This window comes from Odocoileus virginianus, chromosome 7 (genome assembly GCF_023699985.2).
Source record: "Odocoileus virginianus isolate 20LAN1187 ecotype Illinois chromosome 7, Ovbor_1.2, whole genome shotgun sequence".
In the NCBI taxonomy this organism is placed as follows: Eukaryota; Metazoa; Chordata; class Mammalia; order Artiodactyla; family Cervidae; genus Odocoileus; species Odocoileus virginianus.
Genome location: NC_069680.1, coordinates 19,257,869 through 19,283,153, shown reverse-complemented (window position 1 = coordinate 19,283,153; position 25,285 = coordinate 19,257,869). Strand labels below are relative to the sequence as shown.

Here is a 25,285-nt window from a genome sequence, read left to right as displayed (position 1 = left end):
TCTGGCCAGGGTCTCTTTTTGGGACTCAAGTGTCCACCCTGAAATTGATATTGGTAGAATTGGGGACATCATCACTGGCCCAGAGGGTAGAGAATAAATCATATGGAGGCTGCTGTGGGAGGGGAGCTGGATGGGACTTGCTTCCAAGTTATTGTTATTGTTATTGTTTAGTCACTAAGTTGTGTCCAACTCTTTGCAACCCCATGAACTGCAGCACACCAGGCTTCCCTGCCCTTCACTGTCTCCTGGAATTTGCTCAAACTCATGTTCATTGAGTCACTGATGCCATCCCACCGTCTCATCCTCTGTCACCCCCTTATCCTCCTGCCCTCAGTCTTTCCCAGCATCAGGGTCTTTTCCAATGAGTCAACTCTTCTCGTCAGGTGACCAGAGTATTGGAGTTTCAGCTTCAGCATCAGTCCTTCCAGTGAATATTCAGGGTTGATTTCCTTTAGGATGGACTGGTTTGATCTCCTTGCAGTCCAAGGGGCTCCATGCAGTCAAGTAACCTCTCATAAATCTGGACATGCTCTGAAATGTCTAGGAAAGCCCCCAGGAGTCAGCGTAACATCCCGAAGGTGGGCTTGGTCCTTCCAGCCAGGCGGAGCCTGGCTTCACTGACTGAGTCAGTCCATCCACCGTGGAGAATTTGTTGAGTGCTCACCACGCCAGGCCCTGCTCTGGGCACTGGGATACAGAGGTGGGCACCTCGGTTCAACATCCTGTCTTCATGGAGCTGCCTTCCCTCGTCGGGAGGAGGCAGCTGCTTACATGGAATGGGCTGGGAAGGTGGCAGCTCCCCCAAAGTCACTGAGGGAGCAGGGCCTGTGACTCTCTTGGGGAATGTGACCAAGGAGAGCAGAGGCCCCGAGGCGGGGCCAGATTTGGGGTGTTGAGATGGGTGGCGTGTGTGTTTTGGTTTGAGGGAAGAGAGAGCTGAAGGAGTGAGCGTCAAGAGGTGTTGGGAGGTCAGTTCCTGCCGGCTCTAGTGGCAACAGAAGGGTGATGGCTCTCGTTCTGGCAGCTGTTAGGGAGAGACCATGGGCGTCAAGGGAGGACAGAGGGAGACCTTCCTGATGTCCGGTGACAAGAGATGGACCTGGTGGTCCAGTGGTTAAGACTTCACCTTCCAATGCCGGGGGTGCGGGTTCCATCCCTGGCTGGGGAGCAAAGAGCCTCAGGGCCAAAACAACCACAACATAAAGCAGTATTGTAAGCAGTTCAATAAAGACTTTTAAAATAGTTCACATAAAAAAAAAAAAACCGGACTTGGCCTTGAATCCAGCTTTTCTGCTCATGGCCTGAGGAAGCCGAGCAGGTGCTTCAGCCTTTGTATGCTTCCATGTCCTCCTGGAAAACGGCGAGGGCCACCTCCATGGTTAGGTGAGGTGATGCATGTAGACCAACCCAGCACCTGGCTTGCTAAGCGGGCTCACCAGGGCGATTCCTGATTACCGTGATGATTATTAAAGCCACGAGGGCAAGCCCAGGGCAGCGTGTGCCTTGCCTTTCACGCTCCCTGAAAATCAAAACAGTCCGCTCTCTGCCCACAGCGTGGGCCTGCATGTCATTGGCCATCTTCCTCACATGCTTTGCTGTCACTGCAGCTGGGGGTCAGCAGAGAGGGCAGATGGCGCCCAAGGCCTTTCCACAGCAGGTGACAGGAGGCGGGAACTGGGGGCTGCCCGCTGCTTCTGACAGGTCGTTGTCTCAGTAAACAAGCTGCTTTAATAAAGAGAGGGTGCTCTCTAGGTTCAGACAGGCTGCTCATTGGAAAAGACCCTGATGCTGGGAAAGATTGAAGGCAGGAGGAGAAGGAGGTGACAGGGGATGAGATGGTTGGATGGCATCACCAACTCAAAGGGCATGGGTTTGAGCAAACTCTAGGAGATAGTGAAGGGCAGGGAATCCTGGCGTGCTGCAGTTCCTGGGGTCACAAAGAGTCAGACACGGCTTAGCGACTGAACAACAAGAAAATCCCAGCATAAGAGAGGCAGGGGTGAGTGGGAGGGATTGAAAGAAGTCACAGGAGAAAAATGGAGCTGGAGAGGTGAGCAGGGCAAACCGGATTCCTGCAGAATGGACTGAGGGAGCAGGACAGAAGCTAGGGTTCCAACCAGCAAGGGGGCCCTGCAGGCCCATAGACAGAAATGAGAAATGATGGGTCCTGGACTAGGAGGTGGCCATGAGGACAGAGAGGAGATTTCCGAGGTCAACTAGGCAACACTTGACTTGGAGACTGAACAAACTCGGCTGGACGCAGAGGGAGCTGTGAAAACTGATGCCCAGGTGTGTGGCTTGGCGACTGGTGCTGCCTTTACTGAGCCCCAGCTCCCGGGAGGGAGGCAGCAGAGGATGAGTTGGGCTTTGGTTGAGTGGGGAGGGCCTGGAGACACCCTGGGGAGATGCTCAGGAGGTCTGGAACCCTGGAGGAAGGTGCAGCCCTGTGTGTGGAGGTGGGAGTCGGGAGATAAACGGAGGAGCCTCCTGAGTGCTGAGCTGCGTGGGCAGCAGACCGTGTCCGGCTCTGCGACCCCATGGACTGTAGCCCGCCAGGCTCCTCTCTCCATGAGATTTCCTAGGCAAGAATACTGGAGTGGGTTGCCATTTCCTTCTCCAGGGGATCCTCCTGACTGAGGGATCAAAGATGAGTCTCCTGCACTGCAAGCTGATTCTTTACCACTGAGTGACCGGGGAAGCCCGGCAGACAGTGTAGATGGAGGAGAAAAAGTAGAGGTGTGCGTATGTAGAATACCACGGGAGCCTGGGGATGGGGGCGGTATCCTAGCTTTCCTTGGACTGATGGCTTTGGACTGGGACCTTGAAGGATGTCTGGATACGTGCAGGTGGAGGAGGGAAGTGAAAGGGGTACCAAACATAGTGATGGAGGCAGCTTGTGACCATAGCCGAGGAAGGCTGGTGGAGGAAAGTATTTTGGGAAAGAGACTACTGAAGGGGAAGTTTGGGCTCCCTATGGTGAAAGGTGTTGAATGTCTCTCTCAAGAGTTAGGGTTTTTTTTCCTATAGAAGAGGGGAGCCCAGCATGATTTTGAGCACAAGAGAGCCTCAGTCAGAACCCTGTTTAATAGAAAGCACTTTCTGGCATCACTACACAGGCACGTGTCCATGTGACACTGATGCTCAGTAGACAGAGGGCTGGGGGCTGCCCTTGCCCTCTCATATTCTAACTCAAGGAGCCTCAGCCTGGCCATCTTTGTGAAAAGAGGACATATGAGTCAAAAGGGGAAGATGCATGGCCAGTGGCAGCCCTTCCACTCTTCATCCTGAGCCTGATTGTCCAGGTTATCACCCTAACAGCTGCCTCAACCCTTCCTCTTGCCTGCATTTGGGTGCTACATACTCCTGGCCTCCAGATCATCTCTTGGGTCTGCCTCTGAGCTGGTGGGGCGTAGTCTCAGCAAGCAAGCTGCCTTGGTAGGGAGAGTTCTCTGGGGGAAGACACTGTTCCCTACTCTGGGAGCCCCCTTCCATGTGCTCCTAACTGCCCACTGCCCTGCCCAACTGGCCATTGTCCACTTTTTAAAAATCTTCTGATTTAATAATATTTAATATTTACTGGACTGCTTATCTTGTGCCAGACTCCAAGTGAAACATATTAAATGCATCATCTCATCTAGTCCTCTTCAGTCTTAGGAAGTGGGTTCTCCTGCCATACCCATTTCACAGATAAAAATACTGAGACTCTGAGAGGTTAACTAACTTTCCTGTGGTTTCATACACAGCCAGAGACCATACATTTGGGCTTTTTAAAAATTAATTATTTACTTATTTATTGGCTGCATTGGGTCTTCATTGTTGCGTGGTGACTATGCAACTAGTTGCAGTGCTCTAGCTTCCCATTGCCGTGGCTTCTCGTTGCAGAGCACAGGTTCTAGGGCTTGCTGGCTCAATAGTTGTGGCGCACAGGCTAAGTTGCCTCCTGACATGAGGGATCTTCCTGGACCAGGGATTGAACCTGTATCCCTTGCATTGGCAGGTGGATTCCCACCCACTGGACCACTAAGGAAGCCTGAGATTTTTAATGTATGCAGATAGATAACAAGTTCATCCTTTTAACTCATCACACTACCATTACTTTCTCAGCAGACCCTAGTCTCCAGGCTCTCCCTGTAGCCCTCTGCCCACCCCATCCTCCATCAATCAAGTGCAGGATGACTAAAGGCTAAGTGCCCTTTGGGAGCTGTGGCCCATCTCAGGGCAGAGAAGCTGGTGGTTTTGACCTGGGTGGGATTCCAGCCTGGGCAGTTACTTGCTGTGTGTGTTCTTGGAACCATCATTTAACACCTTCAAATCTGTTTCCTTATCTGCAAAATGGGGATCTCTGGTCCCGACCTCTCAGAGTTTTCCAGAGAAAATGAGATAAGGCTCTTAAGGACTTAGCATGATGTCAGGCACTAGGGGAAGGATCCAGTAACTGTGATCATTAGAATCTTATCATAGCCTCGTTGCCTCTTTGCATAGCGGACTCAAAAGCCACCTGGCCAGGATCAAACAGGTGCGGGTGGTGCGATGTGTGGTGGAGCCAGAGGAGAGGGAGAATGAATCACTGACTCCCAATTCCTGAATTATTAATGTCGTTATTCTCAGATTGTAAGGAGGGCCCGGGCGGGAGCCCATATATGGAAGATTCGGTTCAGCCTCCATAGCGGGCGTCTCCCGGGTTCCGAGTTGCCATGGAGTCCGGCAGGTGGCCTGGAGGCTGATGCCCGCGGTGATGCCCAGAGCACGGCCCGTTCGCTGGTCCTCCGCCTGCGGCCTGAGCGCTGCAGCGCCGGGTTCCGCCTTCACGCGGATCCTTGACGGTTCCTCTGGAACCCTGGGGGAGCAGGCGTCCCCTGGAGAGTGGGGTGCCTGTGCGGTGCTTGGTGCAGGACTTCACACCCTTCCGTTCCAAAGGCCGGACGCGCCGCGGGGCCAAGGGGCCTGACATCCAGTCCCCGCCGCTCGCCCATCAGAGCGCCTAGCGCGCGCCTGCATCCGGCCAGCTACCGGGCCCGGGGCGCGCTCATCACCCCGGGCGCGGCCGCTTCAGGGGCGAGCCCCGGAAAGGAGGGGCCCGGCTAGGCGCGGCGGGTCCGGGCGGGAGGACCCCGGGCTCTCGGGCTGGGCCGGACGCCGCGCCTTCTTTCCCCAACGGGCCGGCGGGGCGGGGCGCGGGGCGCGGGGCGGGCCCGGGAGGAGCGCGGGGAGGAGCTCGAGCTGCGGCGGCGGCCTCGTCAGAGCAGTGCTCCCGCTGCCCGGCGGCTCAGACCCGGCCCGAGCGCCTCCGAGAACACGGACCGGGACCTGCACGGGCTCGGACGCCGCGCCAGGGGCTCCTCTCGCGGGCGGGGGCTGCGCGACCATGGCGGACAAGGAGGCCGGTGGCGGCGACCCGGGGTCCCGAGGTGAGCGCGCGGCGCGGGGTCCTGCGGTGCGGCGGGGCGAGCCGGGGAGGGAGGGGGTGCGCTCGGCCCGGCGCCCCGCAGCCCCATCGCGGGCCGCGGGAAAGTAGGCGGCCCCATCCCGGCCTTCCCTAGCCCCCTTCCCTCTTAGGGCCGAGGGCAGCACCGCGGCGGGGCCGGGGATCCGGGGGACTGGGGGGACTAGAAGGTGGCCCGCCGGTCACGTGCTCCGCTCCCGGCTGGGGTGCGGGCGCTGCGGCGAAGACCGCAGCCCCCTCCCGGATACCGCGCTGCCCTCGCCGCGGTCTGTCGCCTCCTGCGGGGCCCAGTGCGAGTCTGGGAGAGCGTCGTCTCCCTTGGCCATCCCCTGAGTGCTCTGCTGGGGACGCCCGCGCTGGCCATTTAAACGGCCGGCCACGGGTAATACGGTGTCCCCGGCCGCTCATTTTCGTGACTCAGCGAGGCGGGGGTGGGAACTAGGGGGAGTCAGAGGTTTGGACCTGTTTTCTCACCCCGCAGAGGCCGGGAGCGGCGCGCCCGGAGTGCGGGCTGTAGTTCCGGGCCCTGCGGCATCCCAGTCTCAATCGCCGCCCATCCCCCGGGGATTCTCAGGGCCGAGGAGAAGCGAAGCAGCGCGGGCTCCGCTGCCACCTCTCGCCCGGGATTGCGGGGAGGAGACGGCGCCCGGTGCAGAGGACAGACGCTCGCATTTCGCAAATGTGCCAGGGCAGCTTTCTTGGGGGAAGCGTGGTTTGTGCTTAGAAAGTGGGGTGACGGAAGGAGGGTAAGGAGAGAGACGGGACCGGGAAGCAGGGGAAAGCAGAAGGGCAGCTCTTGGAGCCCAGAGCTATAAATCAGGGCTTCGCCAGTAGAGGAGACGGGCTGGCCAGGATTGCGGGTCCCAAGTGGGGAAAGTTGGGCGCACGGAGGCTGCCGCGCGTCCCTGACCTGCAAAGCCTCGGCAGGAGCAGCTGCGGGATGGGGAGCGTAGCCCGGCGGCTGCTTCCGAAGCTACTAGGCAAGCCTCCTAACGCGGATGAAATTGAAATGCCGGAGGCATAAGAGAAAATTCATCCAGCGGAGGAGCGCCCGGCTTTGCGGGGACCCCACTAGAGCCGGGGAAACTGAGTCAGATGGCAGCACAACCGCCCCGAGAAGTGTCCTCCCAGTCCTGGGGTCTGTGGCGGTGTCCCCCGCCTTTTGCTGCCTCGGAGCCGCACCTGCCCCCTCCCCAGCCCATTGTTCCTGCGGATCTGGGAGGTGCCTCCCCACTCGGCACTGCAGTGGTGGGGGAGCGCTGGGGGGAGGGCGATCCTGACACCGCTCACTCCCGGCAGGGACGTGGAGAGTCCAGGCGGGGCCCAAACGCAGCATCCCGAATCTGCCCCCCTCCCCTCCCCTTGCTGGGGAGGAGGTGACAAACGCCCGCAGTGGGCTGGAGGATGTCTTTTGTCTGAACATCACTCAGCAACTGGTTTGATTTATCTTTTCCCCACCCTTTTCCTTTAAATTGGGGGAAAAAAAAAGGATGAAAAGGAGGGACATCAGAAAGGCTAAGGATTGCTGAAGCTTAAGTTAGGGAACCGGCTTCTTGCTTTTCCTGCTAGAGGAGTGAATGGCTGTACCCAATGCAAGGTGGGCCGTAGGGCTGTCAATCAGAGAGTGAGCAGAAACATGCACTAACCTCCCCAGCCCCACTCTGGTAGGAATGGAATTTAGCACCCTTACCCTGCAGGTGGGCTTCCCAAGTGGCCGTAGAGGTAAAGAGCCCGCTTGCCAATGCAGAAGCAGTAAGAGACTCAGGGTTCGATCCCCGCCATCGGGAAGATCTGGAGGAGGGCATGGCAACCCACTCCAGTATTCTTGGCTGGAGAATTCTACGGATGGAGGAGCCTGGTGGGCTACAGTGCATGGGGTCACAGAGAGTAGGGACACAATTGAAGCGACTTAGCACGCACCCTGCACACACATGCACACAAACACACACACACAGGCGCTGTGTAGTTGCCTCTCCTCCCCATCCAGGATGTGGATACATGCTGGGTGTGCTGGGCCAACTGCCACTGCTGCCTGCCTGTTCTAGGGTGTCTCTTCACTTTCAGAGCTCTGCGGTTCAGAGTACACTGTGGCAATTCCAGGCACATGGACTTGGGGTACAGAAAGAGTCCCTGGTAGCTCCCTGCTTCTCTCTGGCCTCCACCCCTTCATCTATAAAATGAGAGATATTAATAGTATCTCTTAAGAGCAAAGCCTGCTTAACCACCACCTGACATCTATTCCTAAGGCTTCCTCACTGCATATTCTATGCTGGGCATGAACATGTATTATTTTATTTTTTGAAGCTGCATCAGAAACCTGTGACGAGCATTGTCCTTTTACTGGGTAGGAAATCTAAGCCTAGGTAGAATGACTTATCCAAGGTCACACATCTAATAAGTATTGATTTGGACCCAGGCCGTCTGATTCCAGTGCTTCAGCCCTTTACCACCATCCTGTATGGCCCCTGTGGGCCAGCGATTACCATTCTATTAGGGACATAAAGATGACTGTCCTTCAGGGAATTATTTCAAGGTTTCTCTTGGTGTCAGAGGCATCAAAGTGGTTGGGACCTGTGAGCAGTGGGAATCCCGGGTGGTGGGCTATGCTGGAAGGGCTGGCCATAAAGCTTTTACCAATAAATCAAGTGGGAATGGCATTGGGGAGATGCCTGTGAAACAAGAATATCAGGTTGGTAGTAATTGAAGCTGGGTGGTGGGTACGTGACCGTTTATTACTATTCTGTTTGCTTTGTATGTGCTTGCAAATTTCCTTAATAGAACATTTAAATTAGTTAATTTGTAAAATCAGAAGGGCCACCCTTTAACCCTTGGAGCTTTGGACCGAAAAGTCTGAGATGACTTTCAATCTTGCCCCTGCCAAGAGCTGAGCTGATTGACACTTGGAGCCCTAGAAGGATGAGATGAGATGCAGCAGGGTTGGGGTGACTGAAGCTGGGCTAGCTCCTATGGTGACTTGAGTCAGGCCTAGATGTGGTCAGTGGAAACCAGGTAGTTTGCTCCAGGGTCGGTGGGAGGGTGGGTAAGAAAATGCACAGTCAGCAGGGGTTTTGCCAGGATTGGGGGTGACTCTGGAGGTGGTGCTTTGGACTTTGGAGATGGGATTCTGACTCTTTGCAACCCCATGGACTGTAACCCACCAGACTCCTCTGTCCATGAGATTTCCCAGGCAAGAACACTGGAGTGGTTACCATTCCCTTCTCCAGGATATCTTCCTGACCCAGGGATGGAATCCTGGTCTGCTGTATCGCAGGCAGATTCTTTAAGTCTGAGCCACCAGGGAATCCCACCATCCTGAGAGGTAATCATAATAAAAGTAGCCATTTAAAATAATGACATTTACTGAGGACTTAGTTTATTCTAAAATCTGAGAGTATTGAATTATCTTATTTAGCCCTGATCACATTTGTTATTGCTTCCCTGGTGGCGCAGTGGTAAGAATCCGCCTACCAGTGTAGGAGATGCAGGAGACTCAGGTAGGATCCCTGGGTTGGGAAGATCCCCTGGAGAAGGGAATGACTATCCACTCCAGTATTCTTGCCTGAGAAGTTCCATGGACAGAGGAGCCTGGTGGATTCTAGTCCATGGGGTCATAAAGAGTCGGACACTGTATGGAGACAGTAATATGGAAACTTACAGTACCATATGTAAAATAGATAGCCAATGGGAATTTGCTATATGTTTCACAAAACTCAAACAGGGGTTCTGTATCAACCTAGAAGGGCGGGATAGGGAGGAAGATGGGAGGGAGGTTCAAAAGGGAGGGGATATATGTATACCTATCACTGATTCATGTTGAGGTTTGACAGAAGACAACAAAATTCTGTGAAGCAATTATCCTTCAATTAAAAAATGAATTAAAAAAAAAGAGTCCCGACACAACTAAGGGATTGAGCATGCACACACATTTGTTATTGGATGAATGACTCTTCGAGGGGGCCCTTTGCCCCCAATTTGCTGAGGAGAAAGCTGCTGGGTTAGCGTGGCACAGCTGGAAATGGGCTGAGTGAGGGTTAGGAGGTGGTTTGCCAGCACATACGGGGCCCTCAGGGACTTGTACTGAGTGTCTGGGTGAGTGAGTATGTGACTAATAGAGCGTGACTAGTCGCCCCACTTTCCTGTGGTCACTAAACTACAGGTGGACGGGGAAGGTGCTGGTTGTGGCTCCCAGAGGAGCCGAGAAAAGGCTGAAGTGGTGCTCCGAGTATCATTAGGTAGGGCTGTAGTCATGGGATTCGCGTCCATGTCCGTATCTGCCTGGAAGCTAGGTCCCCTGTCACTGTGACGTACCCCTTGTGCAGGATTGCCGCATCATCTCCTGAATTTCCCAGAGCCCTGTCCTCTCCTTTGGCCCTCATGCAGTTCCTCCTGTCTGGAAAATCCTCACTTTCTCTAGCAAACTCCTGTTCATCCTTCAAAACTCAATTCAGGGAGCACTTCTCAGGAAGCCTTCCTAGACTCCTCCGTCCGGATGAGATCCCAGCTGTGTGGTCCAGAGCCTTTGATGATCCCAGCTCCTGTTCAGTTTTACATGTGAATATCTCACTGACTCCCCCAACAGCCCTATGTGTGCTTGCTAAGTCACTTCAGTCGTGCCCAACTCTTTGCGACACTATGGACTGTAACCCTCCAGGCTCCTCTGTCCATGGAATTCTCCAGGCAAGAATACTGGAGTGGGTTGCCATGCCCTCCTCCAGGGGATCTTCCCAACTCAGGGAAGCCCAACAGCCTTATGAGGTTGGAGAGTGTTATTATTAATCTCATTTGGTTGATGAGGCAGTTGAGGCCTCTGAGGAACTTGGTATCTTGAATGCTAGAGTTGGGGTAGGGATCAGTCCTAGAGCCTAAAAGCTTGTGCTGTTTCTTTCAATCCATTTTCTCTCAATGTGGGCAGGGACTATGCCTTTAATTTCCATACTCTTAGGAAGGGTTCCAGTCCCATCACTTCATGGCAAATAGATGGGGAAACAGTGGAAACAACAGTGGCTGATTTTATTTTGGGGGGCTCCAAAATCACAGCAGATGGTGACTGCAGCCATAAAATTAAAAGACGCTGACTTCTTGAAAGGAAAGTTATGACCAACCTAGTCAGCATATTAAAAAGCAGAGACATTACTTTGCCAACAAAGGTCCATCTAGTCAAGGCTATAGTTTTTCCAGTAGTCATATATGGATATGAGAATTGGACTAAAAGAAAGCTGAGCGCCGAAGAATTGATGCTTTTGAACTGTGGTATTGGAAAAGACTCTTGAGAGTCCTTTGGACTGCAAGGAGATCCAACCAGTCCACCCTAAAGGAAATCAGGCCTGAATATTCATTGGAAGGACTGATGTTGAACCTGAAACTCCAGTACTTTGTCTACCTGATGCAAAGAATTGACTCATTTGAAAAGACCCTGATGCTGGGAAAGAGTGAAGGCAGGAGGAGAAGGGAAGGACAGAGGATGAGATGGTTGGATGGCATCACCGACTCAATGGACATGAATTTGACTAAACTCTGGGAGTTGGTGATGGACAGGGAGGCCTGGCGTGCTGTGGTCCATGGGGTTGCAAAGAGTTGGACATGACTGAGCGACTGAACTGAACTGAATTGAGGAAGGGCACACAGTAGGTGCTCAATAAGTGTCCTACTGTGTGTCGAGTGCATCTCAGTCAGCAAGCTGTGAGGGAGCACCGCAGTAGGGAATGGCATCTTCAGTCAGTCCTGCCCACTGCACAGGGCAGTGGGCGCTTCTAGAAACTCAGATGCTCAGCAGTGGGCGGAAGCTGGAGAGGGAGGCGGGTGGGGCTCCATCAACCCCTGAAGAGATGCGACTTTGATTCCAACAAGGCTGTGAGTGACGACTCAATCTTGTGGGGGCGAAATGCTCTCCTCACACAAATAGGCCTCTTTGGTGAGGGAGAAAGCGTCTTTATTATCGCAGCGCATAATTAGAATGGCAGGGAGGAACCAGGGCTTTAATGAATGAGCAGCATGTGGCCGGGAGCGCTCGCCTCCCACCCGGGTCTGGGCCTCGCCAGGAGAGCAGGGTGGGCAAACGAGGTGGCCAGGAAGAGCAAGCCCTGCTCAGAAACGACCCTGACCCCATCCCAACGGACTGGACTCTGCAAATCCTCCTGCGTTCCTTTTGTTGCAAATAAGTCCCGGTCCCCACTGTTGGTCAGATGTACCCTAGAGGTGCAGAGGGCTGGAGGAGCAAAGTAGCTTTTGGAGCCCTAAGACTCCGGGTTGGTTCTACTCAGCTTTCCTTGCCTGGTCAGTGGAAGGGGCAAATGATGCCTGCTGGCTCTGTTGTGGAAATAGTGGAGATCATGGGTGGGCAGAAAGCTGTTTTGAATGCCTTTCAACACCTTTCTCAACACTGCAGATTCCACTGCTGGGGAGCAAGAATGAGGGCAACTGTCCTCCATGTCTGGTCTGGAGCGGGTGGTGTCAGGAGCCACACTTTTCAGCCACTGGAGACCCCCTGGTGTTAGTTACCACTGTGGTTCTCTAGCCAGGCTGCCTATTAGAAGTACTTGGGGAGTATTTTAAAATTCCTGTTGCCCTGGTCCTGATGCCCATCCCAGAAACTATTCCATCCGGACCTCTTTGGGGGAGCAGACAAGTTTGAGATCACTGAGTTTTCACATGTCTGCATTTCGGACTTGGGACTTCAGCACATGGTGGGTGGAGGGCAGGGAGCAGCTGACACGGTCCACTCCCCATTGCTGGACTCTCTGAGTCAGCAGGGAGTTTTCAGCACCAGCCCTGTGTTAAACACTTCACTTTTACGTCTCATTTAATCCTCATAAATACTCCATTAAGTGGGTAATTTTACACAAGGGGAAACTGAGGCTGAACCGAATTAAGTGCATCCCCCCCACCCCGTGACCTTGCTTGTGGGGGTGTTGTTACTAGAAGAGAATTCAACCTCTCAGAAAAACCTCCTCACGCACCTCCTATCCTCAGGGAACTGTTTCTCAGTCTTCAGCCACTTGTGTATGTTGTTGTGAGTGTGCACTCATTGGTGTCCAACTCTTTGCTACCCCATGGACTGTAGCCTGCCAGGCTCCTCTGTCCATGGGATTTCCCAGGCAAGAGTACAGAAGTGGGTTGCCATTTTCTTTTCTATCGGCTTGAGGTTCCCCATATTTGATTCCACCATGTGTACCGACCGCCCAAACTGTAATGTACTGTATGATTATTTAAAAAATTGACCTACTGTTTTTTTAACACACTTATTTTAAGAGTCTTATTTATATCACTTCCACAATAGAAAACTTGTATCACTTGCCATTCAGCTCAGTTCAGTTCAGTCGCTCAGTCGTGTCCGACTCTTTGCGACCCCATGAACCACAGCACGCCAGGCCTCCCTGTCCATCACCAACTCCCGGAGTCCACCCAAACCCATGTCCATCAAGTTGATGATGCCATCCAACCATCTCATCCTCTCTTGTCCCCTTCTCCTCCTGCCCTCAATCTTTCCCAGCTTCAGGGTCTTTTCCAGTGAGTCAATTCTTTGCATAAGGTGGCCAAAGTATTGGAGTTTCAGCTTCAACATCAGTCCTTCCAATAAACACCCAGGACTATTCTCCTTTAGGATGGACTGGTTGAATTTCCTTGCAGTCCAAGGGACTCTCAAGAGTCTTCTCCAACACCACAGTTCAAAAGCATCAATTCTTCAGTGCTCAGCTTTCTTTATGGTCCAATTCTTACATCCATACATTGCTACTGGAAAAACCATAGCATTGACTAGACAGACCTTTGTTGGCCAAGTAATGTCTCTGCTTTTTGATATGCTATCTAGGTTTGTTATAACTTTTCTTCCAAAGAGTAAGCGTCTTTTAATTTCATGGTTGCAATCACCATCTGCAGTGATTTTGGAGCCCAGAAAAATAAAGTCAGCCACTGTTTCCACTGTTTCCCCATCTATCTGCCATGAAGTGATGGGACCGGATGCCATGATCTTAGTTTTCTGAATGTTGAATTTTAAGCCAACTTTTTCATTCTCCTCTTTCACTTTCATCAAGAGGCTCTTTAGTTCCTCTTCATTTTCTTCCATAAGGGTGGTGTCATCTGCATATCTGAGGTTATTGATATTTCTCCTGGCAATCTTGATTCCAGCTTGTGCTTCCTCCAGCCGGGAGAAGGTTTTTTGCTGAGGCTGTGCTCTGGGGGCAGAGGGAGACTAGAGAGTTTTACAGGCAGTCAAGAACGTGAGATCATTAGACTGTTTCATAGAGTCAGGCTCATGAAGAACTTGAACAGGATAAGAAAAGCTTTAAGAATCACCTGGGGAGGGGTCATTAGAATTCTCATTCCTGGATTTTCTGAAATTAGGCCCACCAGGGAAATGGGGCCTGGGGATATGTTTGCACAGCCCATCAGTGAGTCTTATAATTGGGTGAGAATCAGTGTGAAATGTGACTGCCTGGTCCCTGGCCACCAGGGAAATTGGTACCCTCCCTTGGGGTTGGGGGGGGGTGTCTCTGCATTGGAGTGTATGGCTCTGGGTTGGCCAGGTGGGGAAAAGAGAATGTTCCAGTGGGAATTTACAGGGGAAGTCACCTTGGATTCCAGTCCTAGCTTCACTGTGTACCAGTAGTGGGATGCTGGGCAAGTTCCTTACTCCCCCTCCCACCTCAGTTTCCACATCTATAAAATGGGAATAACCTTTGTGCCTATTCTAGAGTGGGTTTTATTTACTCCTATAACCCTTGCTAAGTGCTGAGTATACTTCCTGACTCACGGTGAGTGTTTGCTGTTGTCCACTGTTATTGTTCACTATTATGAATCCTGTGGATGGAGCTCAGGCTCCATCAGAGGCTGAGTTTCGCCCAGGAGGCTCAGAGGAAAAGGAGGGCTGAGAGGCGGTACTGCCAAGATCTCAGTGCTGGGAAAGAGCAGACCCAGCAGGCTGTGTGGCTTCTTGTCCAGCAGGCCCACGACTTTGGAGGAGACTTTGGTGTCTCCACCACAACTTTGGTGTCTCAGGATGCTGGCCCTGCTTGGCTTCCACTGAGTCCTTTGCCAAGGCTCTGAGCTCCACAAGGGTTTCTGACTGGGGCACCTGTGAGGAATGAGGTCTCTTTGCATCCAGGACTCTAGCCAGGGCTCCCCAGCCTCCACCCTCAGATGGACTCCCAGACCACCATTGGACACACATGGCCCACTGTGCTGATGCCACAAGTCTGGAGCTTTGCACATTCTGCTCTGGGCTCTGCCAGGACCACCCTCCTCTTCCAGCCTTGACCTAGTCTTGGTAGCTGTGATGTCAGGAAGGGTTAACAGCTGCTCCACAGCACCCCTTCTGGGGAACAGTGCTGGGGAACAACAGTGTATTCGCCTTGTTTTTAGTCCACTAATGCTTTCGATTTGTGGTGCTGGAGAAGAATCTTGAGAGTCCCCTGGACTACAAGGAGATCCAGCCAGTCAATCTTAAAGGAAATCAACCCTGAATACTCTTTGGAAGGACTAATGCTGAAGCTGAAGCTCCAATCCTTTGGCCACCTGATGCGGAGAACTGACTCCTTGAAAAAGACCCTGATGCTGGAAAAGACTGAAGGCAGGAGAAGGGGACAACAGAGGGTGACATGGTTGGATGGCATCACCGACTCGATGAACATGAGTTTGAGCAAACTCAAAGAGTTGGTGATGAACAGGGAAGCCCAGAGTGCTGCGGTTCACGGGGTCGCGAAGAGTCAGACATGACGTGGCGACTGAACCAACAATAACAACAACGTCTTTAGGGTCGCCATGGTCCAGGTTTGCTGGGACAGTTCCTCTTTATGCCCCTTGTCAGTGACAGTATTAATAATGACTCCATTCACTTTCTGAGTATCTCAGTTTGGAAGATGAATTATATGGTTGTGTCACTTATCCTTGTCCTTTTCTCAGCCACCTGGGCCTCAAGTGGGACGAGAAACACAGGAGGGTGTGTGGTTAAATCTGTGCTTTGGCCTCTGACACTTCTGGGTTCAGATGTGTTTAACATCTGGGTGTAAAATTGTTGGGCTTCAGCTTCTTCTGCTGAAAACAAGGATGATTAGTAATTCTGCTCCATTGGGGTGCTGTGACAATTGAGAGATGATATGTCCAGGGCTGGGCATAAGCCTGGTACCTAGAGGGGGCTCAGGAAGTGGCTACCATTGATTATTATTATTGTTGGTTTGATTTTGGAGATGTAATGGCTAAACATGGGATCTGGAACCTGACTGCCTGGTTTCATCTCTGGGCTGTGTCCTTTACCTGTTGTGCAAGTGGGGCTTCCCTGGTGGCTCAGATGGTAAAGAATCTGCCTTCAATACAGGAGACTTGGATTCGATCCCTAGGTCAGGAAGATCCCCTGGAGAAGGGAATGGATACCCACTCCAGTATTCTTGCCTGGAGAATTCCATGCATAGAGGAGGCTGGCAGGTTACCGTTCATGGGGTCAGAAAGAGTCCAATGCAACTGAGTGACTAACACACACAGCAAGTTACGTAACCTCTTAAAGGCTTAGTTTTCTCATCTGTGAACTATAGATTAACTTCATATGGTTTTTGTAAGGATTAAATTAGTTTATACAAGAAAGGTACTTAAAGCCAACCACAAAGTAGGCATTAAATTAATATTAGCTATTATTATTAGCTGTTATTGTCATTATGAATAATAGTTCTAAGTTACATTCCTATAGTCCAGAAGAATTATCCAATGTATTAGTTTCCTATTGCCATCGTAAAAATGATCACAAAGACAGTGGCATAAAACAACACAAATGTATTATCTTATAGTCTGGAGACTGGAAGTCATTCCAAAGTGGGTCTCATTGGTCTAAAATCAGGGTGTTGGCAGAGCTGTGTTCTTGTGGAGGCTCTAGGGGAGAAGATGCTTCCTTGCGTTTTTTAGCTCTAGAGGTCACCTGCATTTCTTGGCTTGTGGCCCCTTCTTTCTTTAAGTGCATCATCACTCCAGTCTGCTTCCCTTGTATGTCTTCTCCCTGACTCGGCCCCTCCTACCTCCTTCCTCTAAGGACCCTTGTACAAGGATCTCTTATTTAGGCCCATCTGGACAATCCAGGGAACTCCCCCTCTTCCAAGATCTGAATTTCATCACATCAACAAAAATCCTTTTTTTCCTATATTCTCAGGCTCTAGGGATTAGAACATAGGCATATTTGGGGAACTGTCTAACGCAGTCCAAAAGATTTAGGTGCATTAGTTAGAGAGCCTTCAGCGTTGCCCAGGAGCAACGTGAATGTTGCAAACTTTTCCTCCTCTGGGTTGTATATCTGTCGGGTTCCTCTGGAACCTGCAGAACGATGCCCTCCTGGAGTTTGGGTTGTTGGTCAGCCCTTGGCTTTTTCTTTCAATTTAACATTTTTAAAAAATTTTATTTTTGGCTGCGTTGGTTTTCGCTGCTGTCTGCAGGCTTTCTCTAGTTGCACAAGTGGAGGCCGCTCTTTGGGTGTGCAGGCCTCTCACTGCCGTGGCGGCCTCTTGTTGCAGCACGTGGGCTGTAGGGTGCATGGGTTCAGTAGCTGTGGTGCTAGGGCTTAGTTGTTCCGCAGCATGTGGGATCTTCCTGGATCAGGGATCAAACCTGTGTCCCCTGCATTGGCAGGCAGATTCTTAACCACTGGACCACCAGGGAAGTCGAGCCCTTGGCTTCTAACAAATCCTGGTAGGGTCTTTGGAGACACTGCCATTCTGGGGGCTCGATTAGATCCTTCTCAGGAGCCTAAAGAATCATTGATACCTGAATGAAAGACTTATGCCCAAGTGGGGAAAACTATTAAATTAATAACGAATTAATGAAATGTCTGCAAAATAAGTGGCTTCCTGAGGAGTCCTGTAAAATCATTCTGCTGCATCCTAGTGCTGAAAGCAAGTCACCAGGCCAGCCAGATAGATGCAAGGAGTGGAGAAATAGACTCCACCTCTTAGTAGGAGGTGCTGTGAAAAATTTGTGGCTGTTTTTAACCTAACAGAGTCAGTTTGACTCAAATGTTAAAAGTACAAACCTTAAAAACTTGTACATTTTCAAGCAACTTGTTGGTTAGATTTTCTCACTTTTTAAGATGTTCTGTCAGTCCATGCCAATTGTCCAGAAATCAGCCCTTTGTAAATCAGATGTTCAGTTCAGTCCAGTCGCTCAGTCATGTCCAATTCTTTGCAGCCCCGTGGACTGCAGCACACCAGGCTTCCCCGTCCATCACTGACTCCTGGAGCCTACTCAGACTCATGTCCATTGAGTCCGTGATGCCATCCAACCATCTCATCCTCTGTTGTCCCCTTCTCCCCCTGCCTTCAATCTTTCCCAGCATCAGGGTCTTTTCCAGTGAGTCATTTCTTCGTATCAGGTGGACAAAGTATTGGAGTTTAAGCTTCAGCATCAGTCCTTCCAATGAATATTCAGGCCTGATTTCCTTTGGGATGGACAGGTTTGATCTCCTTGCAGTCCAAGGAACTCTCAAGAGTCTTCTCCAACACCACCGTTCAAAAACATCAATTTTTTGGTGCTCAACTTTCTTTATAGTCCAACTCTCACATCCATAAATCAGATGTTACTCACATTCAAATGATCTTAAAAGCCACTTCCAATTATCTTACTCTGGAAATTGTTACAGCATGTATTTCTATGGTTGACAACTGGGGAGATGATGTAGATACAGATGCAAGTTGTGTTGGCTTGTTGGCAATTTTTCCCAGTGTGTTTATATTTTGGTAGATCAGGGTGGGCTTTCTCATGATTAAAGATCAATCAGAATTAAGAAAAAATTGAAAATATATAGAGACACCTTCCTTTAGGGCAAGTTGCGGTCATTTTCATATCTTTCCATCCCCTTAAGCTGTATGCGGAAGCTCAGAGAGCAGATGAAGGAGCTGGAAGGCACTGTCCCTTTAAGAAATCAGTGATGCAGGTGGCCTTCTGGATGGGGCTTTTCGTTTTGATGAGCTCGCTCTCTGTAAGAAGTGAGTGCCTCTGAGGTCCTTCATCTCAAAGGAGGAACAGGAGCCAATGGCTTATTCACGGGGTGGTGTTGGGTTCAGGGCCCAGCGATCGCTGGACCAGGATGTCCTTAGAACCCTGACTGGTTCTGGAGGGGCTCAGGTGCAAGGTTCTGTAGGTGTTAACTGGTATGTACCAGCCCCGTTTTCCCCCTGCAGCCTATTATTTTTAGTGTGCGTTTTTGTCAAATGTGAAGATTTTTAAGAAAATCCACAGCAGTGTAGCAGAAATGTCTGTGTTCATTTCTGCTGTGGGATGAGTGTCAATTTAAAAATCTTGGCCCTGTGGTGGAGAGGGGCTCAAAGGAGTCAGCCAACCGGGAGAGCCTCTGGGCACTGCTTTCATTTTCACCTCATTGCTGAGCATATTAGGTCTTCCCAGGTGGCTCAGTGGTGAGGAATCCGCTGGCCAAGCAGGAAACATGGGTTCGATCCCTGGGCCGGGAAGAGCCCCTGGAGAAGGAAATGGCAACCCACTCCAGTATTCTTGCTTGGGAAAATCCCATGGACAGAGGAGCCTGGTGGGCTGCAGTCCATGGGGTTGGAAAGGGTTGGAGTTGCACATGCATGCAATGGAGACTGTTTTACTTCCTGATGTTTTGCCTACCTTTTGGGTAGTTTTGCCTACTGTGTTCCAATATGACCATCAGGAAAACCAAGGCTCCAGGAAGATAGTGAGTTCTGTTGGATGGAGCTCTTGTTCCTCCAGCCCACTTCCTCCCTCCCCCCAGCCCCCAAGACCTCTGAAGGCAGTGGGTTTTGCTGGTGTCCTTTGATTGCTATAAACTGGCAGTAAGGTGATTTTCCTTGTTGCCTGCTGTTTTTGGTAAACCAGACCCTCTGGTCCTGTTGGTTTCTCAGTGACTGGGAACAGATTTCTGAACCCAGATCCTTGGTCCCATTTGGGACACAGAAGATGTGGGTGGTGGGCTGGAGCCTTCTGATGCGGAGGCCTCAGGCTGGCCTCTTTCTGTTTGTCCCCCAGGCTTCCGTGGGCCAAAGGCTGAATTCCTCTGGTCACTTCCTTCCTTTCTGTTCCTTTTCTCTTTGTCCTTGAGGAGCCATCTCTGCCAGTTGGAATAGGAAACTGTTTACAGCACAAGTGTCAGGAGTCCTGTTCCCAAAGCAGAGATGAATGTTGTTGAGAAAACAGACTTTTTAGGTGACTTCTGCAGCCTCTGAGACCTGGGTTGTGAAATGACTGGGTTGGGCCTACACCCTTCATTTTACAGGTGGGCAGAGGTCAGGGTGGGCTAAAGAGACTGCCCCCAAACACTTGGCAAAGCCAGGAGAAGAATCCAGATCGCTCCCTCCCTCTACACACTTCCTGACTGAACCTAGAGGTTGCCTCATAACCCTCCTGTCGACTGAAGAATATACACACTCCGGGCTTGAAGTCCTAAACATTTCGGCTGAATAAAACATGACTCTCTACTTTTAGGTTGCGTGTATGTTTTTCAGTTGACACTCCTCAACACAGCAGTCCAGCCAGCCTCTCTCCATCAGTCAGAGGTGGCATGCCGATCTAAAACCTCTCTGCCATTAATAAATTATTGACTTGTCACCACCCCCACAGCCTTTTCTCTTCCACTTTCTTGCATATTTTCTCAACTGACATTGGTAGCTGCCCATCCTTTGTGCCCTGATCCTTGGCAGAGTGTTTGCTTTAAAGGTGTGTTGAGGAGGGGTTTTGGTTGCAGGTAACCAAACCTTTTCACCCTAGAGGAAGTCGAAAAGGAGATTTTATAGAAAGGATGTTAGGATGGCTCCTGGAGCTTAAGACTGCTGCCAGGTATAGGAGCAAAAACGCTGGGAGCCTGGAGTTCTCCCCTCTGCCTCCCCCATCTCTTACTTCTGCTTTGCTCTGCATGTCATCCATGCTCCCTTCCCTGCAGGCCCACTTATGCCCTCCCCAGTCTGTCTTTCTCTCCCAAATCCAGGTTCCCAGAGGAGGTCCCTAGGTCCAGGCATGATTACTTGTTACCCCTGGCCAGGGGACAGGGCCACCTTCCCTGTGGGGTGAGCCGGGGAACATATGGTCAGAGAATGACCCTCCTACAGGTAGTTATGGTGCTGGTAACCAAATAAGTCATCTGCAGGAGATGGTTTCTAGGTAAGGGCTGTACATCCTTACAGGCGGAGAATAAATGTACGCCCTACTAGAAATTTTACTCCTTTTTCTTTCATGGAGGAAATTGCTTTCTTCCATGTAAGTATTTCATAATGAGTGGAGTAGTTGACTACTGGGCCTTTCCCTTGAAATGAAGTGCAGATTCCTGGGGTGTTCTCCTGGTGCACACCAGGCCATGGTTCAACCCCTCTGAAGGGACTGTGGGCATCAGGTCAAGCTGTGGTTTCCTGAATTAGAATGTAGCAGAAGGGACACATCATTTGTCCAATGATGCCAAATACATCAACTGACGTATTTGCTTCAGCATCTGTTCTGTCTTAGGTACAAGGAATGATATGAGGACCCTCCAGGGAGGCCTATTACTCAGCTGTGGGAAGGCCCATCAAGGATGTATCACTAAAAAAAATTAAAAATAAAAAGGATGTATCTGGCCAAATCCACAAAGGCCGGCTCAGGGGACGCTGGAGCAGACTGGTGGAACAAGGCTGAGGTGTGACCTTTCCTCTCTGCACCAGCACAACCACATCAACACATAGAGTATTTTCAAGTGGGGGAGATTTTGTCATCCAGAAATTGTGCACACAGGATCCTTCTGGTTTGGGGGGCCCACCTTAGTTGGTGAGGACCCTAAGGTCCAGACCTTGCCCATTAAGGAAGGGACCCCCAAGGTCATCTCACTGGCAGGACCCAATCCTGTACCTTGGGGCTGTCACCTGCCCAGGGCTGCAGTGGGGCTTCAGCGGTCTTTCCCTGCTGGTTCCTCATTGTTTTTGAGAGGGAGGCGGGAACCTGCAGGGTACAGAGGTCAGACCCGAATCTGGGCAGTGCTGCCAGGCAGAGGCTGACATGCCTACTCAAACTGAGGCAAAGGCCACATCTGTGTGAAGTGCCACAGCTGGTATGGCTTGGCCCAAAGTGAAGGTCCTACGGTCTTGCTTGCCAATGGCCATCTGTGCAGGGGTGTGTTGGTCCACGAGGCTCATTGGCTGGCACATGAGATCTTTAAGACTGGTCCCAGTGGTTGTGGTTTGAGGTTGGAGGAAGGTTCCACACCTGCCCCTGGCCACAGTGCCTGGAGTTGCTGCCATCTTCCTTTGGGTTAAGCATTTCTTCTCCCATGTCATCTTTCAAAAGATGACTTCTTCTCTGAAGAGAAAACCCTTCGGTTAGCGATGGAAAGTAGACTTGAATTTTGTGTGCCCTCTCTGATCAGTTGGGAAGAATCTGGAATGCTGTGTTGAGAGACATTCTGAGGCCTCCTCTGTCTAGTTGGAAAGAATATGGTAATTGATAGATGCTGTGTTTTCCAAATACCAGCCTTTGGGCTGTAAATGGCTCTGATGTGTGAAGCCTAATGGGTCTGTGAGGAAGTTGCACAGTTGACTGTGTCATTGGTTTCCATGAGGCTAAATTTACTGCATAAGAGAATTTCTCATATGCCCTTATGATATTATAGATTGTTACATTAAGGGTAACCACGTCGTTGCACAGTCTCCTCCTGCTTTGACTGGGGGCTTGGCCAAGTGACTTGTTTTGGCCAAAGAGACGTCAGCAAACATGAAGCCAGCAGAGATTTGATGAGCATCTGTGCATTGGGACTCACCCGCCTGTTACATTGCTGTGTAGGAGACCTGGGCTGTCCCGCTGGAGAGGCCACATGGAGGGGAACTGAGCCTCCCCACCCAGCAGCCCAGGAGAATATCAGACACAGTGAGTGAGGCTGTCTTGGGTCATTTAGCCCCAGTTAAGCCTTCAAATGACTTTCATGCACGAGTTGACCCCAGGTGGGAAAAGCCCAAATTGCAGAGTTCTGTACAAACAAGTGATTGTCATTTTGAGCCACTAAATTTTTGGAGTTAAAAAGATTTTTTCTTAATAGCAATAGATAACTAGTATAGTCCTATTTTTCCTTTCTTTTATGGATTGAATATAATAGCAGATAATAGGTTTAATAAAAAAAGTTTTTATGTCTGTCCTTGGCAAAATAAAAACTTAACAATACTTTATTAGGCCCAAATAGGGGGATTTTATTGCTTGGTAAATTAAGCCGTCGGGGAACCAGAATTAGTGGAGATCTGGGGGAGGAGTTGCTGGGTCCTCAGGAACCATTAGCACTTAGTTAGTGTGACTTTGACGATCAGAGTGAGAAATGGTTAAAGCTGGAGGGTACAATAGGGCTTTCAGTATCTATGAGCTAACCTCTTCAGTTTTCCTGATAAAGAAACAGACTCCTCGAAAGTGGCAGCCACGTGAGGAGCAGGCGGTGACCTAGTGGGAGGATAGCATCATGATGTCTCTCAAGGCAAGGGAAGGCTCTGCTTCTCTGGGCTGAGATATGAGGACCGGGAGGCTGAGGGTACAGACAGTGGGCTGGCAGCACCCAGCTTGGGCCCTGGAGGGGACTTGGGGGGAAGGGATGGTCTAGTCCCAAGGGGAATGGTGAACAGTGGTGCCAGAGACCCAGGAAAGACCTGATGTGCTGTGCTGTGCTTAGTCGCTCAGTTGTTTCTGAGTACTTCCAGACCGGCCTCAGGATAGGCTGCTGGGAGTGTGTGTGTGTGTGTGTGTGTGTGTGTGTGTGTGTGTGTGTGCTCACACATAAGTTTGCGTGTGCATGCAGGTATGGCAAGAGAGGAAGAGGGAACAACAGAGATGGAGGAGAGGGAAGGAGAGTGACAGAGACAGAGGAACAGAGAGATTATGGAAGCTTCTGGTAGATCTTCCCTTGGGGTTCGTATGGTTCATTAAACATGAACCCACAAAGGCTTGGCTAGTTGTGGACATTGATTTTGCCCCATCACTGCATTCCTTGGGTCTTCCCCGAACATTCACCAGTGAGATCCCAAAGTGCTACATGCTGGGGTCAGAGCCCGAGGTTCTCAGGAAGGAAGATGAACCCACAGGATGGGATGTACCAGAATGCAGTAGGAAAGTTGGAATTCACTTTCTGTTACTTATTTTTTGATCTAAGCCTTGTGCATTGAATGAATATTTATATGGAAAAAGCAGACTTCCTCACTGAATTATATATGTATATTACATATATATTTATCTATCTTATGAAATAGGCATGTATTCCTGTAGCGTAAGACCTTAAGATAGAATATAGCATGCTGAAGAATGCAGGGGGTTCATGCTAACATTGCCCCTCAAAAATCTTAGTGGATGGGAGTGGGAAGTGTGAGGCCATTTTCTAGTAAAATACTAGCAATGAGATCGAAATAAGAGCAAAACATAAACATAGAAGCCAAAAATAAAATGACCGTTGTGGGGTGGCCTGGCTCATCCTGTGACTCATGAGGGAGTTGTCAGGGGTTTCGTGTCCTAAGATAGCAGCCCCCGCCACCTCCTTCTGCCAGCAAAGCATCTCCCTGTCCATACCTCTGCCCGTGCTCACACCTAGTTTCACCCTCAGAAGAATTTGTGGATTGGTTTCCATCTGTGAATGGAAACTTACCATTTGAGCTTACCACTCAAGGTGACCCTCTTCTGCTCCCCCTGACCCCTAGCTGAACCCCCAGGGCCCAGAGCCCACGGGCAGCCATATGGTCATCCCACGCACACTGCCACCTCCAGGCTTGTCCCCAAATGTGACAGCTGAACAGCAGGATCCTGACCTGGATGTGACTGATTAAAGCTGAGGGCAGTGCTGGGGGAAAGGTTGGAACCCAGAGGACTTAGGAACCCAGGGTGGGGCCTGGGACCCAAGCAGGATGCCTGCCCCCTTATAGGGTGGCAAGATGTTTGTCTCAGCACTGAGGATGGCCCACTTCAGATAGGGGACATTTATCTGGGGACATGTTGGGGATTAACTGGGGGTTACCTTGTGACTCAGCAGTAAAGAATCTGCCTGCAATGCAGGAGCCACCAGAGACTCAGGTTCCATCCCTGGGTGGGGAAGATCCCCTGGAGGAGGGCATGGCAACCCACTCCAGTATCCTTGCTTGGAGAATCCCATGGACGGAGGAGCCTAGTGGGCCTCAGTCCATGGGGTTGCAAAGAGTTGGACACAACTGAAGCGTCTTAGCACATACCCATGTACGGGGGGTTGACTATTAGAGCCAGAACAATACCTATTAAAGTCCTGGGCCTGGAGGAGGCTGCAGTCAAGGCAGTTCAAGAGCTCCTTCCAGGCAGGACCCTGCCCTGAGCCCTCAGCTGTGAGAGGAGGCTGTGTGGAATCATGGGACCAGCTCAAGTCCTAGGCTAGCTCTGCGGCAGACTCCTTATGAACCTTGGGCAGGCCTGGAAACCTTCTTGAGCTTCTGTCTCCTCATCTCTAGGGTGGAGCTGAGAGATAAAGCTTACCCCATGGGGTCACTGGGGAGGTTTGCTAGACAGAGAGTGGCCCCCAGAGTTTGGGAACCGGGTGATCACTGTGAGCTGATGGAGGCTGGGGTCCTGATGCAGGAAACAGGAGTAGGTGAGAATTCGTGCAGGAGTACCAATTACTGTGCTGAGTAGCAGGGACTCTGGGTAGGCGGAAGCCAGCCTCGCACCCTGCTCACCCCCCTCACCCCCACCCCCACCCCCAACCTCAACATCTCCTCTGTCCTCATGATGTCTTGCAGAGAAGGCAATGGCAACCCGCTTCCAATACTCTGGAAAATCCCATGGACGGAGGAACCTGGTAGGCTGCAGTCCATGGGGTCGGAAGAGTCAGACATGACTGAGCGACTTCACTTTCACTTTTCACTTTCCTGCACTGGAGAAGGAAATGGC

At 51.0% G+C, this 25,285-nt stretch overlaps 1 protein-coding gene across 4 annotated transcripts in view; it reads left to right on the top strand.

Annotated features, from left to right (window-relative positions):
* Positions 1-25,285, top strand: part of HSPA12A (heat shock protein family A (Hsp70) member 12A) — a 169,385-nt gene that overhangs the window by 88,391 nt on the left and 55,709 nt on the right. Inside the window, exon 1 of one of the 4 annotated variants that reach the window (XM_020902695.2) lies at positions 4,951-5,408. The exons of the other annotated variants lie outside the window; for them this stretch is intronic. Coding sequence (XP_020758354.1) covers positions 5,366-5,408 — 43 coding nt within the window. The 5' untranslated portion in view covers positions 4,951-5,365. Of the gene's footprint in view, positions 1-4,950; positions 5,409-25,285 lie in introns of those variants that run through there. 4 annotated transcript variants of the gene reach the window in all.